Source organism: Vanellus vanellus (genome assembly GCF_965231255.1).
Source record: "Vanellus vanellus genome assembly, chromosome: 4".
NCBI classification, from domain to species: Eukaryota; Metazoa; Chordata; class Aves; order Charadriiformes; family Charadriidae; genus Vanellus; species Vanellus vanellus.
This window is the reverse complement of record NC_138909.1, coordinates 43,957,825-43,982,894: the sequence shown is the minus strand read 5'-3', so window position 1 is coordinate 43,982,894 and position 25,070 is coordinate 43,957,825. Positions and strand designations below refer to the sequence as shown.

The 25,070-nt window shown below is 57.3% G+C and overlaps 1 protein-coding gene across 1 annotated transcript in view; it reads right to left on the bottom strand.

Annotated features, from left to right (window-relative positions):
• DYSF (dysferlin) overlaps positions 1-18,457 on the bottom strand; it is a 100,744-nt gene extending 82,287 nt beyond the window's left edge. Inside the window, exons 1-22 of the mRNA XM_082481972.1 lie at positions 18,358-18,457; positions 16,097-16,152; positions 15,238-15,329; positions 11,993-12,098; positions 10,904-11,018; positions 10,561-10,754; positions 10,173-10,301; positions 9,397-9,459; positions 9,151-9,201; positions 9,028-9,058; positions 8,192-8,307; positions 7,880-8,006; positions 7,456-7,559; positions 6,438-6,506; positions 6,309-6,352; positions 6,082-6,164; positions 4,666-4,707; positions 3,842-3,957; positions 3,427-3,540; positions 2,709-2,886; positions 1,925-2,049; positions 1,307-1,413 (exon numbers count right to left, since the gene is read on the bottom strand). Coding sequence (XP_082338098.1) covers positions 1,307-1,413; positions 1,925-2,049; positions 2,709-2,886; positions 3,427-3,540; positions 3,842-3,957; positions 4,666-4,707; positions 6,082-6,164; positions 6,309-6,352; positions 6,438-6,506; positions 7,456-7,559; positions 7,880-8,006; positions 8,192-8,307; positions 9,028-9,058; positions 9,151-9,201; positions 9,397-9,459; positions 10,173-10,301; positions 10,561-10,754; positions 10,904-11,018; positions 11,993-12,098; positions 15,238-15,329; positions 16,097-16,152; positions 18,358-18,451 — 2,156 coding nt within the window. The 5' untranslated portion in view covers positions 18,452-18,457. The remainder of the gene's footprint in view (positions 1-1,306; positions 1,414-1,924; positions 2,050-2,708; positions 2,887-3,426; positions 3,541-3,841; positions 3,958-4,665; positions 4,708-6,081; positions 6,165-6,308; positions 6,353-6,437; positions 6,507-7,455; positions 7,560-7,879; positions 8,007-8,191; positions 8,308-9,027; positions 9,059-9,150; positions 9,202-9,396; positions 9,460-10,172; positions 10,302-10,560; positions 10,755-10,903; positions 11,019-11,992; positions 12,099-15,237; positions 15,330-16,096; positions 16,153-18,357) is intronic.
• Between the last annotated feature and the right edge of the window lie 6,613 nt (positions 18,458-25,070).

Sequence of the window (25,070 nt, the reverse complement as noted above, 5' to 3'; positions counted from 1 at the left end):
CAAAGAGCAGGAGTGGTGGAAAGGGGAATCTGGGGTTCAGCATCATCTCCTCAACCTCAGGTGACTGGCACAAGCCCAGGTGGACAGTGCACATGATCCTGCAGGCTGGTGGTTCTTGTACAAGGGGTGGGGGACAACTAGTCCCAGTAGGTTTGGTAGACTCAGAGACAGCCAAGAAGGCCAAATTCTCTCTCTCTGCTGAGGTAAAGCATCAAGAGCCACCACACAAACTTGGTGGCCACAGAGGTTCCCCCACCACAGCCACCAGTTGCCACCAATGGGTTGTCCCAGCCCAGTGCAGGGCTGTCTCCACAGCTCAGCCACTCTCTACCTACCTCCCAAGGCAAGAAATCTCTGAGAGGCATGGCAGCTCCTTAATTCCCCTTGGTAAGGGCTTGCCAGGGCTAAAAACACATCAACAATCCTACTATTGCCCTTCCCCAAATTGATGGCATGGAGCTGCTGCAGGGAAGTTGTGTGGCCAGGCATAGGCATGGAACAGGACTTGGAGATCATCTTCATGGGCATACCAGAAGGGGAACCATGGTCCAAAGACCCTGGTGAGGTCAGTACCTGAAACACCTTCCTGAGGGCTGAGCTATCCTTGGGATAAAACACTATGGTCATACCGCAGCAACGGTTCCTGGAGCAGCTCCTTGCCCCCACAGAGCACAATCCAGCCAAAAAAAAAAAAAACAGACTACACAGAGAAAGAGCCCATGGCACCCTGCCAGCCTCCCTTGAACGAAAATTCAAGTGCTTGAGAAGTGCTCAGAAAGGCAAAGCAGCAGCAGATGCTGGTGGTGCTGCCCATGGGGACGGAGGGACAGCTATGCCATCCAGGCCTGCAACATCCCTGTCCCCTGGTCCAGCTGTCGGACACAGAACACCCACACACAGTTGAACAACCCCTCCGGGTGCACTGCGTGGGTGCCCCCTACGCAGCATACACAAGACTCAAACGGGAAGCCCCATCGGTGGCTCCTCACTCCATGAGCCCCACCATCCCTCCGGCTGGGCTGGCCTGGCTGCGGCTCCTGCCCCGACACAATGCCGCTCATTCAGGTGAGCCACGCTGCAGCCCTTGCATGAAGGCTGGAAATTTATGACTTGCCTTAAATGTCACCTTTTCAACTCCGTGCCTTGGCTCAGCAACCTTTGAAGCAAACATTAGCAAATGACCGGCGTTTTTCAGAGAGGGAAAAAAAAAAAAAAAAAAAAAAAGAAGTCGTCCTTTCCAAGATAAATAAGTGCTCTCGCAATAAACTGCATGAAAAGCCTCACAGTCAAAACTGGCAGAAAATACCTGCAGTCAGCAATGATGTCATCCATCAGCTGGGCACCCAGGATGTCCAGTTCACTCGGCGAGCGGTTGGCCTTGAGAGCAAGGTGGACCTTCTCCAGGTTTTCTTCCTGCACGATAGGCAGGGAAGAGAAGCTGCACAGCAGGCCCCCCCCGGTACCCCACTCCACCCCATGTCCAGGACTCTCCCAGCGAGTGCCTAGGGCTGCTCGCCATGATCAGATACTCCAGCCTGGGTCCCACCAGGGCTCCGCACCTCTGGTTTTGCTACTGTTGGAGCTCTGGGGGAAATGATAGTGAAATACAGCAAGAAATCCCATAAATAGCTCAGGAGCTGAAGGAAGGTCCTCGTCTCCCACACCTGCATCAGTAGGCATGTGGGTGGCATGGCAAAGCACTGTGTTCACCCCTCACTGTCACTCCAGTGGGGATGAGGTTGGTCCCTCCATCACTCCTGATGCTGAGCGGGGCACTTAGGGCATCGACAGATTTCCCCTCCACAACATAAAAGTCAAACCCCAAACCTGACCCAGCCTGGAAATGGCCTCAGTTCCCTTCCTGTCCCCCCAGGCAGGATGCAGAAAGGAAGTGGACAACGCTCCTTGCCATCGCGGCACTCACCAGCCTGTCTGCTGCATGGTGGAGAAGGTTTTGGGCATCAGTCCGATAGCTGATATCTTCCCAGTAGGATGACAACACCACCACAGGCTTCACGTTGCCCCAGGGCAGGTAGTAATACTGACAACCTGGAGGGCACAGCGCACTGGTAAGCTCATGATATCGGGGTGACAGGGGACCCCAGTCCTCAGGAACGGAGCAGAGATGAAGGGGAGGCAGTGCAGCATTTGGCCTTGGGCAGAAGCCCATCTCTGGGACTCTTTTGGAGCAAGAGGACGGGAATTACATTCTCCAAATCCATGTGTAACACAGCAATGCACATCAAGGTCCAAAGGGATGTGCATCAACCTCCATGGCTGAAGCAGCTTCTGCAGAGCAGTGAGGCCAGAAAAAAGCAGAACCCCAGTGGGGTGAGGACATTTCACACCAGAGCGAGAGCCCCAGAGGAGCCAGGGAAAGGCCACCCCAAAGATCGGGCTCTTCCTTGAAGAAAAGTGGGCACTGTTACTGTTGAGGTACTGCCCAAAAGCCCCTTCAAGCCAGTGCAGAGCTGAGAGAAGTAGTTCTGGCTTCCCTGCTCCTCCCCAGTCTCATATTCCCCCTTCACAGCATGGTTGAGGTAAGGATCTCTGGAGGTCATTGGGTCTAACCCCTGCTCAAGCAGGGTCACCTTGAGCAGGTTGTTCAGGACCATGTCCAGTTGGGGTTTGAATATCTCCAATTGTGGAGACTCCACACCCTCCCTGGGCAGCCCGTCCCAGTGCTTGGTCTCCCCTATGTTGCTTACCATCAAAGACAGCCCTGCTGTACTGTGTGGTGGAGGCCAAGGGCAGGCAGGTGTTGTCAAATTTGTTGCCGTAGTTCCCAATGCTGACCTCAAACTGGATGGCGTCATCCACATCTTGGAGCATGGTGGCCGAATAGAAGGCAGCGAAGAGGGAGTACTTCCGACGGCGCAGGTACTTCTGCAACAGGCACAGAACTATGTCTACAGAAAAGATGCCACCACCACTCTCCTACACACAGGCCCTCCACTACCCCGGCGTACACCAGCTCAGACGGGAAAGTGTATTGCAGGGAAGAATAGCATACATTGCAGCAAGGGAATTTTGGGTGAGATATTTAGGAAAAACTTGACAAAGGAGAAGGCTAAAACTTTCCATAAAAAACAACAGTTTAAACCTGAAGAACCAAGCAAAAGGAGCACATCTGTGATAGCACTTGAGTTGGGATTGGGGTCCTGTTGAAGCAAGTCTCCCACCCCTCCATGTTATCATGGTCTGCTCTCTACCATGCAGCAGCTTAGATGGAGCAAGCTACACACCTTGGGATGGAAATGCAGCAGGAGACACCCTCCAGGAGCTCACTGACCACTCCATCACTCACAGGACATCACCCACCCAGGACTAACACCCACGTCCCTTCCTTGGTGCCTCACATGCCGTGCTGCCAGAGGGCCAACCCCAGAGCCCACAGCATCAGATACCCCATGGAGACCTTGTTACCTCCACCCGCAGAATGTCATCTGCGGAAATGTCCTCCACCTTCTGCTCCACGTGCTCCACCAGTTTTGTTTCCAGCTCCACCAGCATCCTGCCGCGATACGCGACTCCCTCGCCCTTGGGGTAGACCAGGGACACGTGTCAGGACCCCGGTGCCCCCTCCCCGCAGGCGAGCTCTGCCTTTGCTTTCAACGGGCTTTGTTGCAGAGGAGCGAGATCAGGCAAAGTATTTCTGCAAGCGCTTCCAAGGTAGAGAGCGTTTGGGCAGCAGAGCAATATTGAGAGGTGGTTAGCCAGAGGGAATAGCCAGAAAATGCAGTGCAGGCTCCTAATAAAGTCAGTTCGGGTTAATAGCAGCTTTCTTTTGGCAAGGAGTGGTAGCTTAGTTTCGGTTGGGCTGGAAAGAAGCCGACGTCACCTTTCCTAAATTGAGCGTCTCGTAAGGGTCAGGGAAGCCGGTGAACTCCCGGGGGCTGCCGTAGAGGTTGATATAGCAGGGACCGAAGGTCGGCAGGAACCCAAGCCCATCATCCACTGGGGACCGTGGAGGAAAAGAACAGTTAGAGAGTCCTGAAGGCACCTTGGGGATGTGTCCCCGGGGCTTTGCTGCAGGACCATGGGGACCACACACATGCAGCTGGAGGTCACCTCCTTTGAGTCCTACAACCGCTTACCTTTTTGCAGGAGAAAGAGAAGGTGGGTGTGGGGCTGTGCAGGGGGGAGAGAGCTTCCTGGCCCCAGGAAGGGTCCCCAGAGAAGGGGAGCATAGTTTTGCTGGTGTGAACCAGCATAGGGGACTTACACCAGCCAAGGAGCTGGCCCTGTGCTCCCCTTAAAGCAGTAAGAGAGTGCTTGGAAGAGAATGGTTCATTTTATGAAACCTCGAGCAAAAGGAGCGGCAAAAGGGCAGAAACCATTTGCAGGGCCCTGGTCTGAGCTCCCGAGCTGGCTGCTTCACGTGCACAGCTGTCTTAGCACATAACACACACTAGACCATAAAGACATCACTACCCAACATGGACACCCTAAACCTGACATGGGGAAGAGCAGTGGTGCCCTTTCTCCGCTCTTGCAGGGCAGGGAGGGCCATGCTGGAGCCGTCCCCTCCTCCCGCCAAGGTGCCCAGGCAGGACACAGCTGATGCTCCCCAAGCTCCGACCAGCACTCCAGCCCTGACGGCAGCTGAACCAGCAAAACCATTACCAAGCGGCGATTGCAAACCGAGAGGCTAAGGGGACGTACGGTCTGCGGCTTTCAGAGGCTTCGCAAGAGCAGGAAACTCATCTGAGGCACAAAGAAATGGAGAGAGGTTAGGAAAGGTTTGCAGAGGAGCATGGAGGAAGGATGGAGGGTTATGGGAAAAGAGGGTGGATGCTCTCATGGGCTTTTGGTGCCAACAGACACTAGAGAGAAAGAGAGAGAAAGGGGGAGGTTGTTACATAGCCCTATTGCCCTTCCAGAGGCTGTAAGATTGGAGTGGAACAGGAGGGTTTGAGCACCCCTGAAGGATGCTCTGCATGTTTCAACAACTGCATGGACCCACAGTTCCCCGGCATCTCCTCAGGATCAAGCAGGTCTCAGTGGTGGGGTGGGGTGTGCCGGTCCCAGGCAGACCCCTCGCAGCCTCCTCCTCCCTCCCCTCTCTCTGTCTCTCCAGATTGTCCCAGGAGCTGCACTTTAACTGGGGAAGAGGGGGGCTGGACACAAGCACTACAGTGGAGAACAGTGCTGCACCCCAACTCCACACCTGCATGCACGGCCAGGCAGCGCTGGGGGGTATGGGCTGTGGGACACACGGCTGCAGCTTTGCACTGGGCTCAAGCCCTGGTGACTGCTGCCAGCTCCGTCCCATGCCCCTGCAGCATGGGGATGCTCATGATGGGGCAGGGGTTTGCAGAGCTCCCGAGAGCCTCAGAGATGCACAAAGCAAAGGGAGCAGAGTGAGGAGAGTGCTGATGGCATTGCAGATGCTACCGAAGCTCGTTAACAGCAGGAGATGCTTCTGCAGGTTAGGGCAGCCTCTGCTTCTGGCTCTGTACAGCTCTCAGCACTCCCACAAGCCCGTCCCACCTCCCTGCCCTCCCACGTGGCACAGGTGACACGGTCAGCATCACCCAACCGATCCCTGCCAGCGCCTCTGTGGTGGTCCTTTGCTTCGGAAAGCCCCTGGGACTTGAAACAGCACTCTCAGCACAAGCTGGACCTCAACCCCCATCCCACCCTGTGACTGGCCCAAAATACCACCTAAGGAGAAGACACCAGCAGAGGCACGCACAGGTGGGATGTGGCATCTTCCTGCACCCATGACACTGCTGCCCATCACCAACCACACAGGGGAACCGCAGCAGCCTCCACTCAACAACAAAAAGAGGAAGCAAAACCTCCAGCGCACCATGGCCCACCATGCAGCCTCCCATCCCAACACCCCTGGGAGGGCCTAAAGGTCTTCAAAAACCACAAACCAGGAGGGGCCAGAAAATAGACTGCAGGACGGAGCAACCTCCAGCACCCTGTCCCGTGTCTTCCCCAGCACCGGCAACTTTGCAGGGACCATCGTGGCTGTGACATCCTCCAAGCCAACACTGACCTCCAGCCACAAGCATGCAGTGCTCCTCCATGGCCATGCACCCCAAATCCCATCCTGCTGCCCCCCCTTACCCTCCAGCTCCCCGCCGGGGGCTGAGATCTTGGACATGCAGAGGTAGGCGGTTCCGATGATATCGTTGTGTGTCAGACGGTCCCTGCAACACAACCCGTGGTGCCGCTGTGCCATGGACCAGGGGGTTTGCCCATGGCGGGTCTCCCCCAGCTCATCCCACTCTATCAGCTCAGCTTTCCCCATGGGCAGGCACTGGCAGCCCCCAGTGAGCCCTCTCCCCACTCACCAGTCCGTCACCCGGATCCTCATCTTCTCACACATGGAAGGGAACTGGGAAAATAGTCAGGGAGAGGAGCGGTGAGTGGCAGTGAGGGTGGGCAGAAGGGTAGGGGTCCACAGGGGCACTGGTGCTCACCATCGCCGGCAGAGTCAGGCGCTGGTTCCACTGCGGGTTGGCGTTCTTCTCCAGGATCCTTGAGTAGAGCTGGAGGTGCGAGACGGGAATGAAAAGTCAGTGCCCACCCCAATGCTTGCAGCTCACAGCTGCGCTTCAGCAAAGCGGGGCTGCCACACGCCCCGTCCACAGAGCTGGAAGGTCTCAGATCCTCAAAATACAGACTGCGTTCAAGGGGTGGCCCAGCAGGGCTCTACATCACATGACTAAACCCCTCTGTGCAGGAGGCAGAAGATGCTACGAGGTGCTCAGGGATCTTGCCCCCCCAGGACCACCAGAAAGTCACCCCCTTCCCACTGTGTCTGCTCAGGATAATGTCCTGAGCCTCTGTTCCCCCCCCGGGCACCGTCACCGGGAAAAGATTTATGGGCAGGGGAGAACCTCAGCCCTTTAGTGCTGATGTGCATCAAAAGGCAATTGGTGGTTTGCGCACATATTGCTTGGCGAAGGCACTGGAGGGGACCCAGCAGCAAGGGGAGTGGGACAGAGCTCCGTAAAGCCACCAGAGTCACCTCCATGCCCAGACTGGTCATGGGGGGACATTCAGTGGCGAGGGGACAGCCAGTTGCTCGCTTCAGGCAGCGCCAAGAAGAGCAGCGTGTTGCAACTATGCCCGTTCCCCCAGGAGCTCAGCCTCTCCGTCCACATTTTTAATGCAACAGCACCACGAAGAGCCCAGCGAAGAAATTACTCCAGTACAGCCTGGCACGCCGCGTCCGGCAGCACCGCTCAGTTCAAAGCAGGCCATGCACACAGGGACAAGGCTGGGGACGTTGGCTGGGCTCCTCTCAGCCCCCAGCTTCGGGACATTGCAACCCAGAGGGAGAGGAAGGAGTGTAATAAGGATTGATGGGACCTTTGCAAATGCTCCGGCAAAGCAAAGGACTAAATTTTCCCCATGCCGGAACCAAATTTCCCCCATGCATGGCTGCTGTCCCAGCCCCGGGGACCAGGGGACTGTTCCACTCCAGCTGCTCACCGTCTTGCCTGCAAAGCTGACTTCCACAAAGGGATCAACCAGGTTCTTCTTGTTGCTCTCAAAGCCAAAGATCTGCCTGACGTTGTCCATGACGGCATCATCCACTGAGAGGGGAAGGAGATGCTGAAAGCTCATGGAAGCACCCAGCATCTGGATGACTCCAGCTTCCTGGGCATGCTGTCCCACCAGCCAGGCTGCGCATCTCCATTGAGCCATGTGGGGATGGGTGGGAGGGCAAATACCAGTTCGCACCAGTAAGAGACTTATCTCCCAGTCCATTAGGACTGACCAATATCTACAAGGTCTTTGGACTCAAGGTAAAGTTTCTTTATCTGTGCACTTATTCCTCTCCAGCACATTGCAACCCACCGCAATACTGAGGGCCGGATCCAGTACGCTCCAGACCAGCAAAGGAAACACTTACTCTGGGGCAAGTCTTCAGCTTTGAAGATTTTCAGGCAGAAGTGAGCCCCTTTCAGGGTTACCCCAGTGGGGCGCAGAAGGTTGCCCTCGATGTCTTCCTTGTCTTCAGAGACCTCCTTCTTCTCCAGCTGTAGGACAACAGGACAAGAGAAAAACACAACCAAGCTTCCCAGAAGTCCTGAAACCTTGCCCCCAAAATGGAGGAAGATCAAAGCTGCAGCTTCCCTGGGAACAGGCATGGGGTTTGATAGCCCAGGGCGGTGGAGCACCACCATTGGAAGGTCCCCCACATCACAGCTGGGGCAATACTCACAGGAGCTTCATCTCCAGGCCCCAGCACGAACAGGCTGACTTTCAGATAGCCCTTGGCCCCCGCGGAGAAGTCCTCTGGGTCAGAGAGCAGCAGCCATTTTCTGAGGAAAGCATGTTCTAGGGGAGACAAGAGATTGAGACCCACATGCTGGTGCTCAGACATGCAGGGAAATGGCTTCAAGGATGCTGCTGGGTGTTTTTTTAATAATAAATACTATGGTCCTTTTATATGGAATGGAATGGAATGGAATATTGCAGTATAGTACAGTTTATGTTTGGACTCAATGATCTTGAAGGTCGTTTCCAATCTACATGATTCTATGATCCTATCATTCAGTTGGAAGCAACCTACAACAATCATCCAGTCCAACTGTACGACCACTTTAGGGCTGACCAAAAGTTAAAGCATGTTGTTAAGAGATTTTCCTCGTAGGTCTTAACTCTTTACAGCTAAAATTACCAAGCTTTTCTCTGCAGTGATTAGGGCAGGAAATTATTTCTAAGCATTATTTTATCATCTTTGAGATAAAATAATAGAGAAAAGATAAAATGAGCCAGACTCGAGACAAAAAAAAAGTGAGCCGGGCTGCACTGGTGGGGCTTTCTGCCAGCGAGTTGGTGGCACAGTGACTTGAAAGCCTCAAAGCCTTGGGAAAGAGAAGAGAAATGGGTGGTGATGATGGATATAGGGACATGTCTGGATTCATATATGGGAGAGCTGTAATATGTGTGTGAGTTCCCCCTCAGTTTGGCCCCAAAAAAATGGTTTGCCAAAGTGACTCCCCCCAGCCGCAGGAGGTGACCCTGGCCCAGACCCCGACCGTTCGCTGGGCTCACTTGGCTCGGAGTAAACGGTCTCGACATCCATCTGTGCAACAAAACAAAAAAGAAATGCCAGCGTTCACGCCATGGGTCAGCGTGGCAGAAACCAGGTGGGGAGAGAAGAGAGGGCAGCCTTACCCGAAACTCCCCGATCACTGAGTCTGTCCGGAAAGACCGAGAGTCCACGACCTGTGGAATGAAAATAAGGAAAATAATGGTAAATCTAGCCCAAACTCTCCCAGGGTGGAGGACCCCCCCACCATGTGCCCTCCTGGGAAACAGGGGGACATTTCCCTGAGTGCCACGGGGAGGGGGACAGGGCGATGGCCCCGAGCATTGCCCCAGCCCTCCTGCTGGGCATGGGTGGTGTTTGCTGAAGCTCACCGTGATGAAGATGGGTGCGTCGAACAACTCGGCCGGGGACTCGAAGACATTGAAGAAGAAGGTCTGTAGGAAAAAGGAGTGAGGGTGCAAGGCAGAGGTCTGCCCCAGCCTCCCCCCAGGGCATTTTTGTGCCTCCCGGCCTCTCCCATGCCCACAACTCTGCAGGCCAGAGCCTCTTCCCCTCCTGTTAGGAGGGACCCCCACCCCATTAATAGCAACAGCCTCCCAAACGGGCTGTGCTGGGTGACTTTGGTGCACCCTGATGAGCAACATCCTCCAGTTTGCTTTTGCTGGGCTGGTTCACAAAAGCACATCCAGACCAGCTCTCCTGGGGGTCTCCAAGTAAAGCACAGGGGCAGGTTGGAGCAGGCTTTGGGGACATCCCAAAAAGCAGGCCTGGAGCATCCAATGTGGGGACGGGGCTGGAGACAAGTCGCACGCGGCTGACTGTATGTACACAGCCGGCTGTGTTGCTCACCCCTGCCTGTGCGCAGCTCTGCCCAGGACACGCCACCAGGATGCTGCCAGCGACTCTGGGACATGTGAGTCACCTCAGGAAGGTGACCAAGGTGAGCCCTGCACCAAGGCAGGGGGATGCTGGACCTGCCAGACCTCCCTGCTGCTGCCTGAGCTTCTCTCTCACTGCAGTCCCCATCGCCACATCCCAGCCTCTGGGCTGCACTGGGGTTTCCATCACTCGGGACCTCAACCCATAACACTCCCGAGGCTTTCCTGACACCCTCAGGGCACACCTGGAGCAGAGACCCCATCCTCACCTCATCAAAGAAGGGGCTGTTGCCTTTGCGTATCCTGGTCCTCTTGGTCTGCCCGGCAGCCGTCACCTTCACCACGGGCCTGATGTTGACCCCAGGGAGCTGCCGGCCCTCAATGATCCTCACCCTGATCTGGGATGGGAGGGAGGATAGAGCAGTGGGTCACTGGGTGATGAGGGGACGGGATGCGCAGGAGGACAAGGGGAAGAAGAGCCACCATGGCTGTTTCTGGTACCTCTGTAACATTTCATAGCCTGTGGTGTTGGTCCAGCCCTGGGATGGGCACCTCAGGGGGCCCCTCTCAGGTGATAAGCCCCCCATAGGGACAGGCTGGGGGACCCTGCGGAGATGGGTTCAGGAGAGCAGCTTATCCCCACCAGTATCATCTCACCTGGAAGTCCTGTGGCTTGTTGGATAAAGGCTTTTTGGGTGAGCTCCTCCTCCGCTTCACCCCCTGAACGTGGTGCACGGGAGGCTTGCGGGGCAGCGAGGGGGGCTCAGACCCTGGTGGCCCCGAGGAGGAGGAAGGCTCCGTCTCATCCCCTGTCACTGTCTGATCCTCCGTCTCCTCCTCTCCGGCCGTCTCTGCGCAGGAAGAGAAAGGAGATGGAGGATACAGGCAACACGGGATCGAGCGTTGTGGGACCATACAGTGGGGAGCCTAGCTGGGAAAAATGTGATGCTACCGGGGGAAAAAGTTCCCCCCAGTGCCACATGTGAAGGTTTCTGGTTACCCGTGACAGAGTCAGGCTCAGCAGCAGCTGGTGCCGGCTCCGGGGGGGCTGGAGGGGGGAACAGGGGGACAGCTCCCGGCGGGGGGATGTAGGACACTTGCAGGATGAGGAAAGCCTAGAAAAAAGGAAATATTCATTATACAGGTGTCCAGATACACTCTCCAGGGGCCTGAGCCTCAGCGCCGGACACCGCCCACGATGTTCTGCCCAGGCGTGGGGGATGCAGACGGAAAGGTGGCAGCAACTCAGCAAACGTCGGGAAAAAGGGGCAGAGCAGGGAGACATCAGGGAAAGGTGCCCCAAGGACCACGGGGGCACCAGGGACATGCGGGGTCCCAGCAGGGTGATGACCCAGTCCCCATCCCGCTAGATGGCAGCCCCAGGCCGGGTTGAGCCAGACGCTGCTGCATCCACTGGGAAGGGAACGGGAAGGAGGGAGATGCCAAGGCAGGGCCAGGGAAAAGCTCCAGAAGGGAGCTGCAAAGATTTAACGGGATGCAACGGGTGCTCCCGGTGCTCCCCGCAGAGCCTGCTGGCCGCCCAGTGGGAACATCCCTGTCCCACGGGTGCACGAGCTCCAGCCCCTGCCAACATCTGCCCTGCAAAGAGGTGTGACCCATCTGCTGCTGGGTTGTCCCCATAAAAGCACTGCAGTGAGTCCCCAGCATGGCACAGGAGGTCCCTGTGCGAGCATGGACCGAGCGGCTTCCTGCTGCCCCCCTCCCCGAGCCACTGATTTTGCTCCTTGAAAGGTAAATCTCAAAGCCAAAGCACCCAGGATGGGACAACTGGTGCCCAACTGGGACCTGCAATTGGTAGGGACATTGCTTAGACAGGTTTACAACTGGGAGCTGCCACTGGCAGGGACATTGCTCATACCGGTTTCAAACTGGGAGCTCCTACTGGCAGGGACATTGCTCAAACTGGTCTCCAACTGGGAGCTGCAACTCACAGGGACGTTGCTTAGATTGGTCTCCAACTGGAAACTAGAGCTGGTAGGGATGTTGTTTAAATAGGTCTCCAACTGGAGCTGCAACTGGCAGGGACATTGCTTAAACTGGTCTCAATGGTCGCCACACAGGGACTCACCCCGGTGCTCTGCTTCTTGGTGTCCAGCAAGGGGAGGTTGTAGGAGGCCGCCAAGCTGGGGGAGGAGAGGACATCTCGCAGCGGCACTCGGGCTTCTCCCAAAAACCTGGGGGTGAAGAGCAACGGCGGGGTCAGCAGGGAAAGGGGCCCAGGAGCTGCAGGTGACACAAACCCGGGCACCAGCGACCGACCCAGAGGGCAGGGGCAGAGTTGGGGATGCCTGCCAGCATCCCTGTCTGGCAGCTCCCCAGGGAGAACAGGAATGGGCATCAGGTGACTCAGATCCAGCCTGGGTGAGACAACCAGGGTGAGAATCTCTGAGGACTTCATCCCCTTTTTATCAAGGAAAAGCACCCGAAAGTCCATGCTGAGGAGCCAGGAGCCGTAAACCGAAGCACTGATGGATTTTTCTTTGCCAACGGAGCAAACAGAAACACAGGGGGTTGGGGGTTTCACTGGAGGTAGATGAGATCAGAGCTGGCAGCCAAGCTTCATGTCTATGTGCCACCATCATCCAGAAGGATTTTAAACCACCGTAAAAATGATTTTTCCCCAGCGAGTTCGTCTCTGGTGTTCTGCTTCTGGTTAACTCTTCCTGTGCTGTGCCACCTCCCACCCCAGCCAGCAGCACCAGTTCCCCCACAGACTAGGTCTGGCTGGGGAGCATGCCCAGTGCTGCAGCCCAACTCCTCCACATCCAGAGCCAGCAAAGCCCTCAAACCACTTAGTGCTGTCCTAACAGCACAATGAAATCATGGAGCAGATCCTCCTGGAAGACATGTCGAAACATGGAAGGCAGGGAGGTGATTAAAGACAACAAACGTGGCTTCACCATGGGTAAATTGTGCCTGACTAATCTGGTGGCCTTCTACGATGGAGCGACTGCATCAGTGGACAAGGGAAGAGCTACAGGTGTCATCTACCTCGACTTCTGTAAGGCTTTTGGTACTGTCCCCCACAACATTCATAACTCTAAACTGGAGTGATATAGGTTTGATGGATGGACTGTTCGATGGATCAGGAATTGGCTGGATGGCTGCATCCAAAGAGTTATAGTCAACAGCTCAATGCGCAAGTGGAAACCAGAAATGAGTGGTGTTCCTCGAGGGTCCATACTGGGACCAATATTATTTAATAATTAAAATATTATTATTATTGTTATTATAGATGTACACAGTGGGACTGAGTGCACCCTCAGCAGCTTTGCAGATGACATCAAGCTGAGTGGTGTGAGTGATTCACTCGAGGGACAGAATGCTGTCCAGAGGGACCTGGACAAGCTTAAGAAGTGGGCCCGTGTGAACATCATGAGGTTCAACAAGGCCAAGTGCAGGGTCCTGCACCTGGGTCAGGACAACCCCCGGTATTAACAGGCTGGAAGATGGATGGATGGAGAGCAGCCCTGCCGAGAAGGACTTGGTGGTACTGGTGGATGAAAAATTGGACGTGAGCCAGCAATGTGTGCTCGCAGCCCAGGAAGCCAACCACATCCTAGGTTGCATCAGAAGCAGCATAGCCAGCAGGTCGAGGGAGGTGATTCTCCCCCTCTACCCCATCTGGAGTACTTCGTCCAGCTCTGGGGTCCTCAGCACAAGACAGACACAGACCAGTTGGAGCAGGTCGAGAGGAAGCCACAGAAATGGTCAGAGGGGTGAAAGACCTCTGCTATGGAGAAAAGCTGAGAGAGATGGAGTTGTTCAGCCTGGAGAAGAGAAGGCTTTGAGACCTTCTTGCAGCCTGTCAATATATAAAGGGGACTTATATGACAGAGACTTATATGACAGAGAGAGACTTTACCAGGGTCTGTAGTGACAGAACAAGGAGCAATGGTTTTAGAGTGAAAGAGGGAAGGTTTAGCTTGGAGCTAAGAAAGACGTTTTTTATGATGAGGGTGATGCAACAGTGGACCGAGTTGACCAGAGAAGCTGTGGATGCCCCATCCCTGGAAGTGTTCAAGCTTAGGTTGGACGGGGATTTGAATGACCTGATCTAGTTGAAGATGTCCCTGCCCAGGGCAGAGGGGGGTCAATTAGATGATCTTCAAAGGTCCCTTCCAACCCAAACCATTCCGTGATTCTGTGATTTCAGACAGCAACAGCAGCCAAGACAGGGCATTATTCGCCTCTCACCGGTAATTGCCCCATTTGCTCATTGCAGCATCCATGGGGATGGGTGGGAACGAAACCAAAAATCCAGCACCACCTTTGTGGCAGAGAGGGGACCACTTGCAAGAGCATCACAGTCCCCACGGGTCATGGTGGAGTAGCTGCTCCCCATGCAGGCAGAAAAAATCTCCCTGTGCCGGGAACCGGGACCCTTCTCCCATCCTCCTCTCACTATTTATAGAGACACACGAAGCCACCGAGCTGGACCAGACCCAATTTCCACCTCCCTTGGCCTCCAGCCCAAGAGTGAATCCAGCATAGGTTCCAGCCCTGGAAATGGGATCCTTCACACCGGAGCCGTCCTCCTTGTCCCAGCCAGAGCTGGGTTCCCACCCTCCCCCGCCCAAAAATAAATCACTTCCTATATTTTTTTTCCCCTGTGCAAGCAGCGGTCCCAGCTGAAGGAGCCCTGCACATAGACGCGGGGTTGCCGGCGGGTGGCCGAGCCGGGTGTCCCCGGGCTGCAGGTGGCCCCGCTGGCTGCTGTCACCCTCCTTCTTGAAGCAGCTGGTGTGGGGAGGGAGACCCCATCCCCACGGGGAAACCTCCGCTACCCCCAGAGCGTGGGGCACCAGGAGCTGCCGTGAGAAAGGAAGCTGCCTTGGGTCGTTTGTTTTGCAAACGCCGCCCTTCCTAGCTCCTCCGCCGTCACTGCCGCCGCCGGCAAAGCGCGTTCGGGAAAGGACCTTGGCAGCCGACTCACACCTCCCCGGCCAAGTGCCCATCACCGGGCCCTCATGGCGCCGTGTTGCTCCCGAGGCAGGCGGCCGTGCTGGTGCGGCAGCCCCGGGGGTGTCACCGGGCACAAGGGTCCCTGTGTGCTCCCTGCCCTCAAATGCTGTTTCTTCTCTTCAGCCGTTGAGCAAAGCAGCCCAGAAATGCATCTCTCACCTCCCACCAGCCGCCCCCGCCGCAAAGGGCAGCCGGCACCGGGGAGCAACGCCTGGAGCCTGGGAAGAGCCCAAATTCCCTCGCTGCCCACCCCAGCCCAGTTGTGCAAAGCCTCGGGCGTGCAAGGGCTGCGCCGGTGATGGGAGCAGGGCAGAGGGGCTCGTGCCCAGCACCCAACGCTTCTCCTACCTGTTTCTCCCCACGGTCTCATGGTCTTTCACGACAACGGTGAGCTCGGCACCCGGGTCCAGGGGCGCTCCCTTCAGGTCCCACTCGAAGCCCTGGAGGGGGGGGAAGAGAGGAGCCATAATCAGCGCCCGTAGGGGGTTGCGATGCTCACACCGACATCAACCAGCTCCGGCACCACCAGAGGTGGAGAACCGGAACACCAGACCCACTTCACCATCACAGCACTGACAGCACAAACCTCAGCACCGCGCGTGCCCCAAACAGAATTTCCCAGCAGACCCAAAAAAAACTCATGTCCCAGGCAAAGGCCTTCCCCTCCTCAAGGAATAAAAGCAAAGGAGAAAACAATGGGAGCTGGCACACAACATTTCTGTGCCAAAACAGTGTTAGTTTGATCACCAAAACCCCCTTCTTTTTTTTTTTTTATGTTTTGACCCATGAAAGCACAGGTCAGGGTTAGAAGGAAGAAGGTACTGGAAAAAATACCCTCCCCTGGGCCAGGCTGATGAGTAAAACACGCTTGTTTTCCCCTCAAGCTGCAATATTTTTAAACAGCTTCTTTTAACGTGCGTGCTTAGCCCAGATAAGATCTTGATGAAAGGGGAAGAGGCTGAGGCAAAGGTCCATACAGAGCCAGCTCAGCCCCGCTCCTCCGATGCCGGTGCTGGGAATCTCGGATACAAAGCTGCCCGTGATGGGGACCATCCCCAAACCCTACATGGGGTGGCAGAACTGGGGCATCACTGGGGCCCACAAGCCCCTTGTGCCTGGGGCACCTTGCTGGGCTCGCACCCGGCTCACACGGCACCCTCCGTGCCGGGGCTGTCCCCCGCGGGGATGGGAACTGGGCCATACTCACCTCGTTCCATACAGGGTTCACGTTGTTCTTGATGACTTTAGTCCTCTTCTTCACGCCTACAGGGAGCAACACACATGAATCAGACAGGTTTCCCCACCAAACCGTGGGGAAAGATCCCCGAATTCCAGTCCCTCCCATGCACAGAGGGGTTTGAGAGCCTCCAGTGACACCTGCAGCTCCCAGGAGCAGGATTGAGCCCCGGTCCTGGCACCCAGGCTGGGCTGTGGGGCACACAGACAGGCTCCGGGGCCCCACTTCGAGCCCCAGCCTCGCACGAGCCTTGCTGGGAAACCCCAGGTAAGTCACCTCGGTGTGCCGTGCCTCAGTTTCCCTATGAGCAAGGGCAGAGAGGAGGAACCCAAAGGCTTCTGAGTGGATTTTGGGGCTGGAAGGTGCCACAGGGGAGGGCTCAGACATCCTTCTCCCTCCATCTGAACCTCAGTACAGTCCCAGACAGGACCCAGAGCCATTGTCAGAAAGGTCAGATGCTTCCACACTGAACTGGGGGTTGGCCCACTGACACCCCCAAAAGATGCAGAAGGGGATGCTGTCACCCACTCTTGGGACCACAGCCCTCCGGGGAATGGAGTCAGGCGGCAGCAGGTAAAAGCAGCCCACAGCCAACATCCCGAGGACCCCCCGTGGCAGGGGGCTCCAGCCCTGCCCAAAGAGCTTCCCCCACGGCCGCACCCCAAAATCACCACCCTCAAGCCACACCGAAAACCAGCAAAAAGCCTGCTGGGCCCCGAGGGGCCACGTCACAGGAGGGACCATGGGGGGAAGAGGAAAAGGAAGAGCCAAACAATAGCGGTGACTCAAACCCCAGGGGACACCCGGCCGGGCGCCCTGCAGGGTCCTATAGATAGATATATATATATAGGAACCCCAGGCTGTGGTTATGGCACACGGGGCTGGTGTACCATATCCAAATATGGCACACTCAAAATATTCTCCCTTTTTGTTTTTTGTTTTGTTTTAGCATTGCTAAATTAATCTTTTCCTGTTTCAGATTGTAAAGAGTCTCTGCTAAATCTCCCAGCCCAGAGCTGAACCGGCCACCAGAGCCAGGCTGGGACTGGGAGAGAGGCAGAGCTGCCATTGCCCTGACACGGCACCTCTGGACAACGTCACCAAGCCGGGGAGACGTCAAACGCCCTCAATTTAAGGCACGACTCCACGATGCCTCATCTGCACGGGGACGCAGAGCCCTGGAATTCCCCCCGCGTTCTCGGGATCGTGATTTCACCGAGAAAAGCTGCTTTCCGCCTTGGTGGCGGATGGACAGAGCCCACCCTGGCCGAGCACACAGCAACCACTGTGGGATGAACACGCGAGGGGTCCCAGAGCCGGTGGGATGCGGAGCCGGCTGGGCTCAGGGGCCGGTAGCAGCGCCGTTTCCCCCCACCCACCCCACGCAGCACAGGAAAGGCTGGGTCAGAAGCCACTCATCCCTTTCCTTTCCTTTTTTTTTTTTCTAAAAATGGACATTTTCCACCGCCAGGAAACGGCTGACAAAAAAGAAAAAAAAAAAAAGTGACATCCTCAAGTGAACGCTTTCGAGGTGCAAAGGCAACGCTCCCTTCCCGGGACTTCCAACCTCCGGTACCCACAGCAATGGGATAACCCCCTAGATAAGGGGTTATTCTGATCGGTCTCATATTAGTAATTACAAGCCCTTAATGAGAGCCAAGCACAAGAACGATTGAGAGCACCCAAGGGTGCAGCACCCTGCAGCAAAGCCGGGTCCTGTTCTTTGCCGGGGCTCACCCCTGTCACCCCATCACTTTTAGAAATGCTATGACACCGTGCAAGCGAGTGACAGCGCTAAATGACCATCCTCAAGTCCCCCCCACCCCGGGAAAAAAAAAAAACTGAGGTAACAGGATTTCTCACTGTCCCCCGTGACCCTGCACACCCCAAAATCACAGAGGAAGAGTGATAAAATTCACAGCCCACCCCAGGGACCTTTGGAGACACCGGTATCAGGTGTGTGAGTACGGCACAGGGATGCATCAGAGGGTGGGGATGGAGGGGGCTACGGTGTGTTTGGTAGAGGGATGCAGAGGGGAAATTTTGCAAGGATTTAGGATAAGGATGGAGTTTAGCAAAGCCCGGCTTCTGCGGGGTGCCCGGCCAGGACATACGTCCTGGCCGGGCACCCCGCAGAAGCCGGGCTTTGCTGGAGGGGGCTGCAAAAGTAGACAAGAGTCTGGCAAAGCAATAATCCTGCCCACCCCAGCCCAGATTTGGGGTCCTCTCACCTCGGAAAGTCAGGCTGGCCACCGGGTCGCTTTGCTTGTCCCCCTTCTCCAAGTTGGGGAGATGGCTGGCTCGTTGGAGCAAGCAACGCAGCATGGCTGGGCGATGGAGCAAGGCACCGTGAGGCCAAGACGGGCTCGGCCCGGGGCAGGATCCGGCCCCCCATCGCCGCCTCCTCCGTCCCGGCCCCCCCCCTCCCCTCCCGGGCGGGCGGAGGAGGTGCCCCGGCGGCCACACGGTGCGCCTCGGCGCGGCCGCTCCGGAGGTTGCAAGCCCCAGGGATGCTGGGGAGCCACGGGAGTGCCAAAGACCCGGGATCCGGGAACTCTGAAAGCCCCGAGGATGCCCGAGCACCGGGATCTGGGGATGCTGTGAGCCCCGAGATGGTAAACCACCGGACACCAGGGATGTTGCAAGTCCTGGAGACGGTAGATAAATCATCAGGATTCTGGGGTGCCGTGAGCTCCAGGGATGCCCGAGCATCAGGATCCAGGGATGCTAAATCAATCACCGGGACCCAGGTATGCCCTGGGGGTGGTAAATCACCAGGAACGGGGATGCTGCAAGCTTAGGGTGCTGCAAGCCCTGTGGAGGTGCCCGAGCATGGGGCTGCTGCAAGTTGGGGGTGCCTGAGCACAGAGCCCCAGGGATGCTGCAAACACTGGGGATGGCAAATCCCTGGGATTCAGCGATGTTGCAAGCCGCAAGGTTGCAAAAGCATGGGGACCTGAGGATGCTGCAAGTTTGGGGTGACCAAGCGCCTGGACCCAGGGGTGCTGTGAGCTGCAGAGATGCCTGAGCAGCAGACCCCAGAGATGAAATACTACCGGGGATGCCGGAGCAACAGGACATGAGTACGCCGCCCTGGTGACACAGGAGCACCAAGACTCCAGGGGTGACACATGACAGGGCTGCAGAGCATCAGCAGCCCAGGGATGGTGCAAGCCAGGGAGCTCCCAGACCTGGGGATGCCACAGCACTGGGGACATCTGCATGGGGGCCACGGGGAGGTCCCACTGCCAGCGGGGGCTCCGAGCACCCCACAGCACTGCAGCCCCAGCTGGGGTCTCACCACAAAGCTGTCTGCCAGGTGACGCAGAGCCAGCACCCACTCTGAGCCCCCCGCGCCCCAGGGCCCGGCTGACACTGGTGTCGCGGGGACGGGGGCACATTCCCCCTGCCACCCCCTTCCCTGTCTCCCAGAGCAGAGACGGGGACTGTCCCCTTGTCACAGTGTTCATGTGCTACCTGCTGGCGAGGACAAGGGCGTATGGGAAGGAAGAAGCAGCCGCTGCTCAGGCCCAGCAGGTGAGGGGCTTCCCACAGCCGTGACTACACACAGGGACACCGTGACAATGGGACAGGGACCTCCGAGCCACATGGAAGGTCCCCTCCAGCCGCAGAGCCACAAACAACTGCAGAAGACGCAGGCGCAAGCACACGAGTGCTGACACATGGACTCCCTTCTCCTGCTCATCCCACCCTGTTCAGCAAACCCCGAAAATACGCTTTCTCATCCCAAGTGTGGCCACAGTGTGTCAAACAAGCTGCGACGCGTCCCACACTGCCTCATTTCTCCTGTCGCCCCTTGGGGTGAGGTGGATTTGGGACCCAGGTTGGCACTGGATGGGTTCTGGGAGGTTGCCCCACGGCCACCCAGGGGACCGGGGGCATGTGAGTGCCCAGCCCCAGGTGTCGTCTTCTCATGGGGACACACGGTAGAGCCCCCAGGCCCACTGCGGGGGGGGGAGGGGAAGGGGTGTCAGGGCTGTTGGGGTGCAGGCGGGGGGGGAACGACACACGGATATCTGGCAGGTCCCCAACACACAGCCGGCCCCGTACACCCGTGGGACGGCCAAGGCCCCCCTCCCTCGCCCACGGAGGGGGTGTCCCGGCCCCCACCGCGTCCCCCGGTGCCGGGGCCCGCGGCGATCGCCATTCCCCCGCCCTCCAAGAACGGAGCAGAGGCCAGAAATAGCCCGGGCTGCCGCTGGTGCTGTCACCGCTCAGCTATGCCCCTCCCGGCCCCGCTCCCGCCCCGGCATCGCCCCCCCTCCGCGGGAAGGAGGGAGCCCGGGGAGGGGGGGGCGCAGGGGGGATCCCCAGATCCCCTTCCCGCTGGGAGTGGGTAAGGGCGGACACACGTGGGCCGCCGGGGTGGGGGGGGGGCTGCGTGGACAACGCACATCATCTAGGAGGGGGGCACATCAGATAGACCCCGCGGGTGGTGGTGGGGTGTCAGGGGATGGATGGGGGGAGGGGGGGGAGGGAGGGGGTGGAGATGCAGGACCCCCCTCCCCCCCCCCCCCGGGTTTTCGGGTTTCAGCGCCTTTCCTGCCGCGGGAGCAGAGCCCGGTGCAAGACATCCCCCCCCACACCCAAGTACACACCCCACCACCACCCCCGACAGCCCCCCCGGCCCGCACCTCCGAAGGCGGCGGAGCAGTAGGCATCGCTGATGTCCGCGTCCGGCGTGCGGACATTTTCCGCATGGAGGATGAAGACGCGGAGCATCGCCCCGGCCCGGCCGCCGCCCGCCCGCCCGCCGCCCCGCTGCTCGTCCCCCCCACCACCACCCCCCCCGGTACCCGCTACCCCCCCCCCAACCCCCGGTACCCGCCTCTCTTAAAGGGGAACGGCTGCGGCCGCCGCTGGATGTGGCCGCGGGGCTGGGTACGGCCCCGACGGCGGGAGAGGGGGTGGGAGACATCCCCACACACCCCCCCAGCCTTGAAGGCGGCTGGCGAAGCGGCAGGAGGGTGGATGGGGAGGGGGGGGGAGGGGGGGGCTGGGGGCTGAGAGCCACTCTGCACTCCGGGTAGGTGAGTCCCCCCGCCATGGGGACCCCCCAGTAGAGGGGTGCTGCGGTCCAGACACCCCAAATGGGATGGGTGAGGGGGTCTCTTCTCCCCCGCGGGAGGGGCACGGCAGAACATGAAGTGCTCTTACCTTTTTTCACTTCCCACGGGTGGGGGCTACCTGCAGGAGTGAGAAACACCCCACACACACACAAACACACGCACACGACCCCAAATGCGGTTTGGCCTACGGTGGGGTCAGCACCGCAGCGGTGGGAAGGGGCCGGAGAGCCCCTGGGTGCTGCCCCAGCCCTTCACCGTGACACCATGACCAGGCTCGGAGGGGCCAACGTCACCTCCAGGGTAGGAGAAGGGGGGTCACGGGGAGCTGAGCCCCACACAGGGTGAACCCTATGGCACCCCTCAGCACAGCACAAAGCAGGGTCCCCAACAAGAGCCGAGCACATGCAGACCCCCCACCCCGGGGGTCCCACCGGGACCAGCCCATCCCTGTGCTGAGAGGCACCGGTGGGTGTATGGGGATGGTCCTGATGCTCTGGGTCACCCCCACCCCCCGAGGGGCCATGCAGGCTGGGAGGGGGCCACCTCCTTCCCTGCCTCAGTTTCCCCAGCTGGGGGATGGGACGACGTCTCTCGTTTTGGCACAGCCATGACCAACCGTGCGGTGACAGGTGGGGACAGCCACAGCACCCGTCTATTTCGGGGAGGGTATTTTTAGCCCTGGGTTTCCCAGCAAAGGGCTCAGCGAGGTCCCATCCCTCCCTCCCAGCCAGGCCTGGACCCCTCTCCTCTCCCTGCACACACCCCCCCCTCCCCCCAGCTGTTTGGGGCTGCCCCACTCCCACGCTCACCCTGTCATTCCCATTTACCCTTTTTGGCTTTATCTAAACCCATTTCCCACTCCTCTTGCCAGGCACTAAACTCACCGTGCTGAAAACCAGTGTCTGCTGTGACCAGCGCAGGGACGTGCCACCGATGAGGAAACTCTCCGGAAGCAGCACATAATCACATTGGGGTGAAATGTAATTATTGGTGAGATAATTATTGGTGTGTGGAGGGCACAGGGCTCCCCTGTACCCCTATTCCCCCTCCCACGGCTCCATCCCCTTCGCTCCCCATGTGTCCTTTGTGTATTTAGCACAAGTCCCCTTGAGCGAGCCTTGTTTGTCCCCTGCCTGTCCATCTCTCAGCTCACCAGGAGCATCCACGTCCCCATCGGGTTGCACCAAGAGTCCTACAAACCCCACAATCGCAGCCCTATGAGGGCTCTTTCTTTCACAAGACCCTTAAATAATTTCGGGCCTGGTGGCCGCCTGGCTGGGCTCCACTCAAGGCACAGGCACTGCTCAGCTCAAGCTCCAGTGATGCACAGGGAAGGAAAAAAAGAAAAATCCCACAAGGGCAGAGGAAAAGCTCTGTGGATTCTGCTTTAACCACCACATCTGCAGCCAGATGCTGCCAGAAGCCAGCGGCAGCGTCCCCGTGGCTGTGCCAAGGGGACAGGGCACGCAGCATGCAGCCATTTTCATTACTGGCAGCGCTAAAATAAACTCAATTTGCAGCAGCGTTAGTCACAGGACGAACTGAAGTGCAGCACCATACATTTTGGGGGAGCAGCGATCAGAAAACCAGTAATGGCTCATTCTGTAATGGTGTCCAGCTTTGTTTTTTTTTTTTTTTTACCTTGTTTTTCCTAGATTTCATTTTTTCCACACCATGCTGGGGGGACAGGACATTATTTCCCTGAAATTCCCCGGTTCAGTGGCTCCCACAGCTCCTGTATCTTTTCCTGGAGCCGCTGCAGCACTTACCTGGTTTTATCCGAGAAGTTCTGGTGTCCCAAAGGGAAGGGCCAGGCACAAGCAGTGTCCAGGGAGCCACAAGCGGAAGGGAAGTGGATGCAGAGCAGAACCAGGATTTACTGACCAAGTCCTTGTCCGTGGACCTCAACATCCTCCAGGTCCACCCTCTGCCTGGCAGCCAGACAGGAGATGATGCTAAATCCCATCTTCCCAGCCACGGGAAGCTTCCGGCAGTGCCGTGGCTCTGGGCTGGGAGCAGGCAGGCAACCAAGCAGGCATCAGGGCTTCAGCCAAGATGAAGCCCCTGAGCTGCTGTCCTCACCATGGCTGAGCATCACCTTGGTCACCACCCACAGCCACCCCAAACTCCTGCTGATGGGGTGTACCTGGGGAGGCCACTCAGGGCATGGCCGTGAGCAATCCCATTAAACGCCAAATTGTTTCCACAGAATCATAGAATGGTTTGGGTTGGAAGGGACCTTTAAAGGTCACCTAGTCTAAACCCCTGCAATCTAGCAGGGACATCTTCAACTACATCAGGTTGCTCAGAGCCCCATCCAACCTGACCTTGAATGCTTCCACAGATGGCTCATCTACCTCCTCTGTGGGCAACATAACATGTTCCAGTGTTTCACCATCTTAATCGTAAAAAATTTCTTCTTTACATCTAGTCTAAATCTTCCTTCTTTTAGTTTAAAGTCACCATTCCTGTCCTATCGCAACAGGCCCTGCTAAAGAGTTTATCTCCATCTTTCTTATAAGCCCCCTTTAGGTATTGAAAGGCCGCAAGAAGGTCTCCCCAGAGCCTTCTCATCTCCAGGCTGAACAACCCCAACTCAGCCTGTCCACATAGGAGAGGTGCTCCAACGCTCTGATCATCTTTGTGGCCCTCCTCTGGACTCGCTCCAACTGATCCATGTCTGTCCTGTACTGAGAAAGTGCAGGAAAGTACCATGTCCTTCATTTGCCAGTGCCTCGCCCTTGGGGCAGCCTTTAAAACTGCTGAACTGCTCACAACTGGGATGATTTCTCAGCATCTCTGTAGGAAAAGCTGTTTCTTTTAAAGGAAGGACAACTCCGGTAAAATGATGCTGAGAGGTAGAGCTGTAGGTTTGGTAAGGACAGATAGATGGTTACCCTCCAATGCATTCAGGGGCGTGTGTGCAAGAAGGGGAGGCAGAGCAGGGAGCACCAGGAGGATGACCTTAGGCTGCTTCTGCCACCCCTGACCCCACAAGTCAGGTCCCACACAGCAGCCATCACCGGTGAGCCAGGCACGGGAGCGGAGCACGGCTGGGGCACCGCAGCCCGACCCATCGGCAGGCAAGGCAGTGGACCCGAACAGGCCATCGGTCCCCAGGCCACAGGTTGCTCATCTCTTCCTCAGCCTTCCGTACACTTGGCGAAGGTAAATCTGGACTGGAGCTGGCACAGCAGAAGCAGGAATGAAGAACAACATTGTTTTCTCATCCTCGGCACAGATAAAGCAACAAAGAGAAACCAGGGCAAGAAATGGCCTTCCTGACTCCACAGAGGGACTCTGAAAACTCAGGAAAGCTGCATTGTAACGGAGACAGGACTAACGAGGACTGAAAGCCACAACCCCCGCTCTGGTGAGACTGGGGGAAAAAAAGCTGCAAACCTCCTGAGGTCAGCTGGGGAGCAGAGGACACTGCTGGCAGCTCCCTGCAGAGCCGCTGGATTCCCCCGGCTGTGGGGCAGCTGGGCTGCACAGCTCCGCAGGCGCTTTCCACGCCTCCCTGCGGGCTCTTCGCACTAAATTCCACTTTGTACCCCATTGTTTCAGGCAGGATTTTTAAATTCTCTTCTATATATGAATTGCTGCTAACCCAACAGTAGCTGGATAAGTGAGAGTAATGAAGCAGTTAAATGACATCGCACTAATCCCAACTATCCTGCTCATCACTGCTTTGGAGCAGGGGACGGCTCCTGCTAGCAGTCAGTGAAGAGAGGAGATGGACGCGCATGTGCACTCACACACACAGAGGCATTCTTACCCTGAATCATGCTCCCTCACTTGCCAAGTATTTGCTGGTCTAAATCCCTCTTGCGCATTTTTGAGACATTCATCTG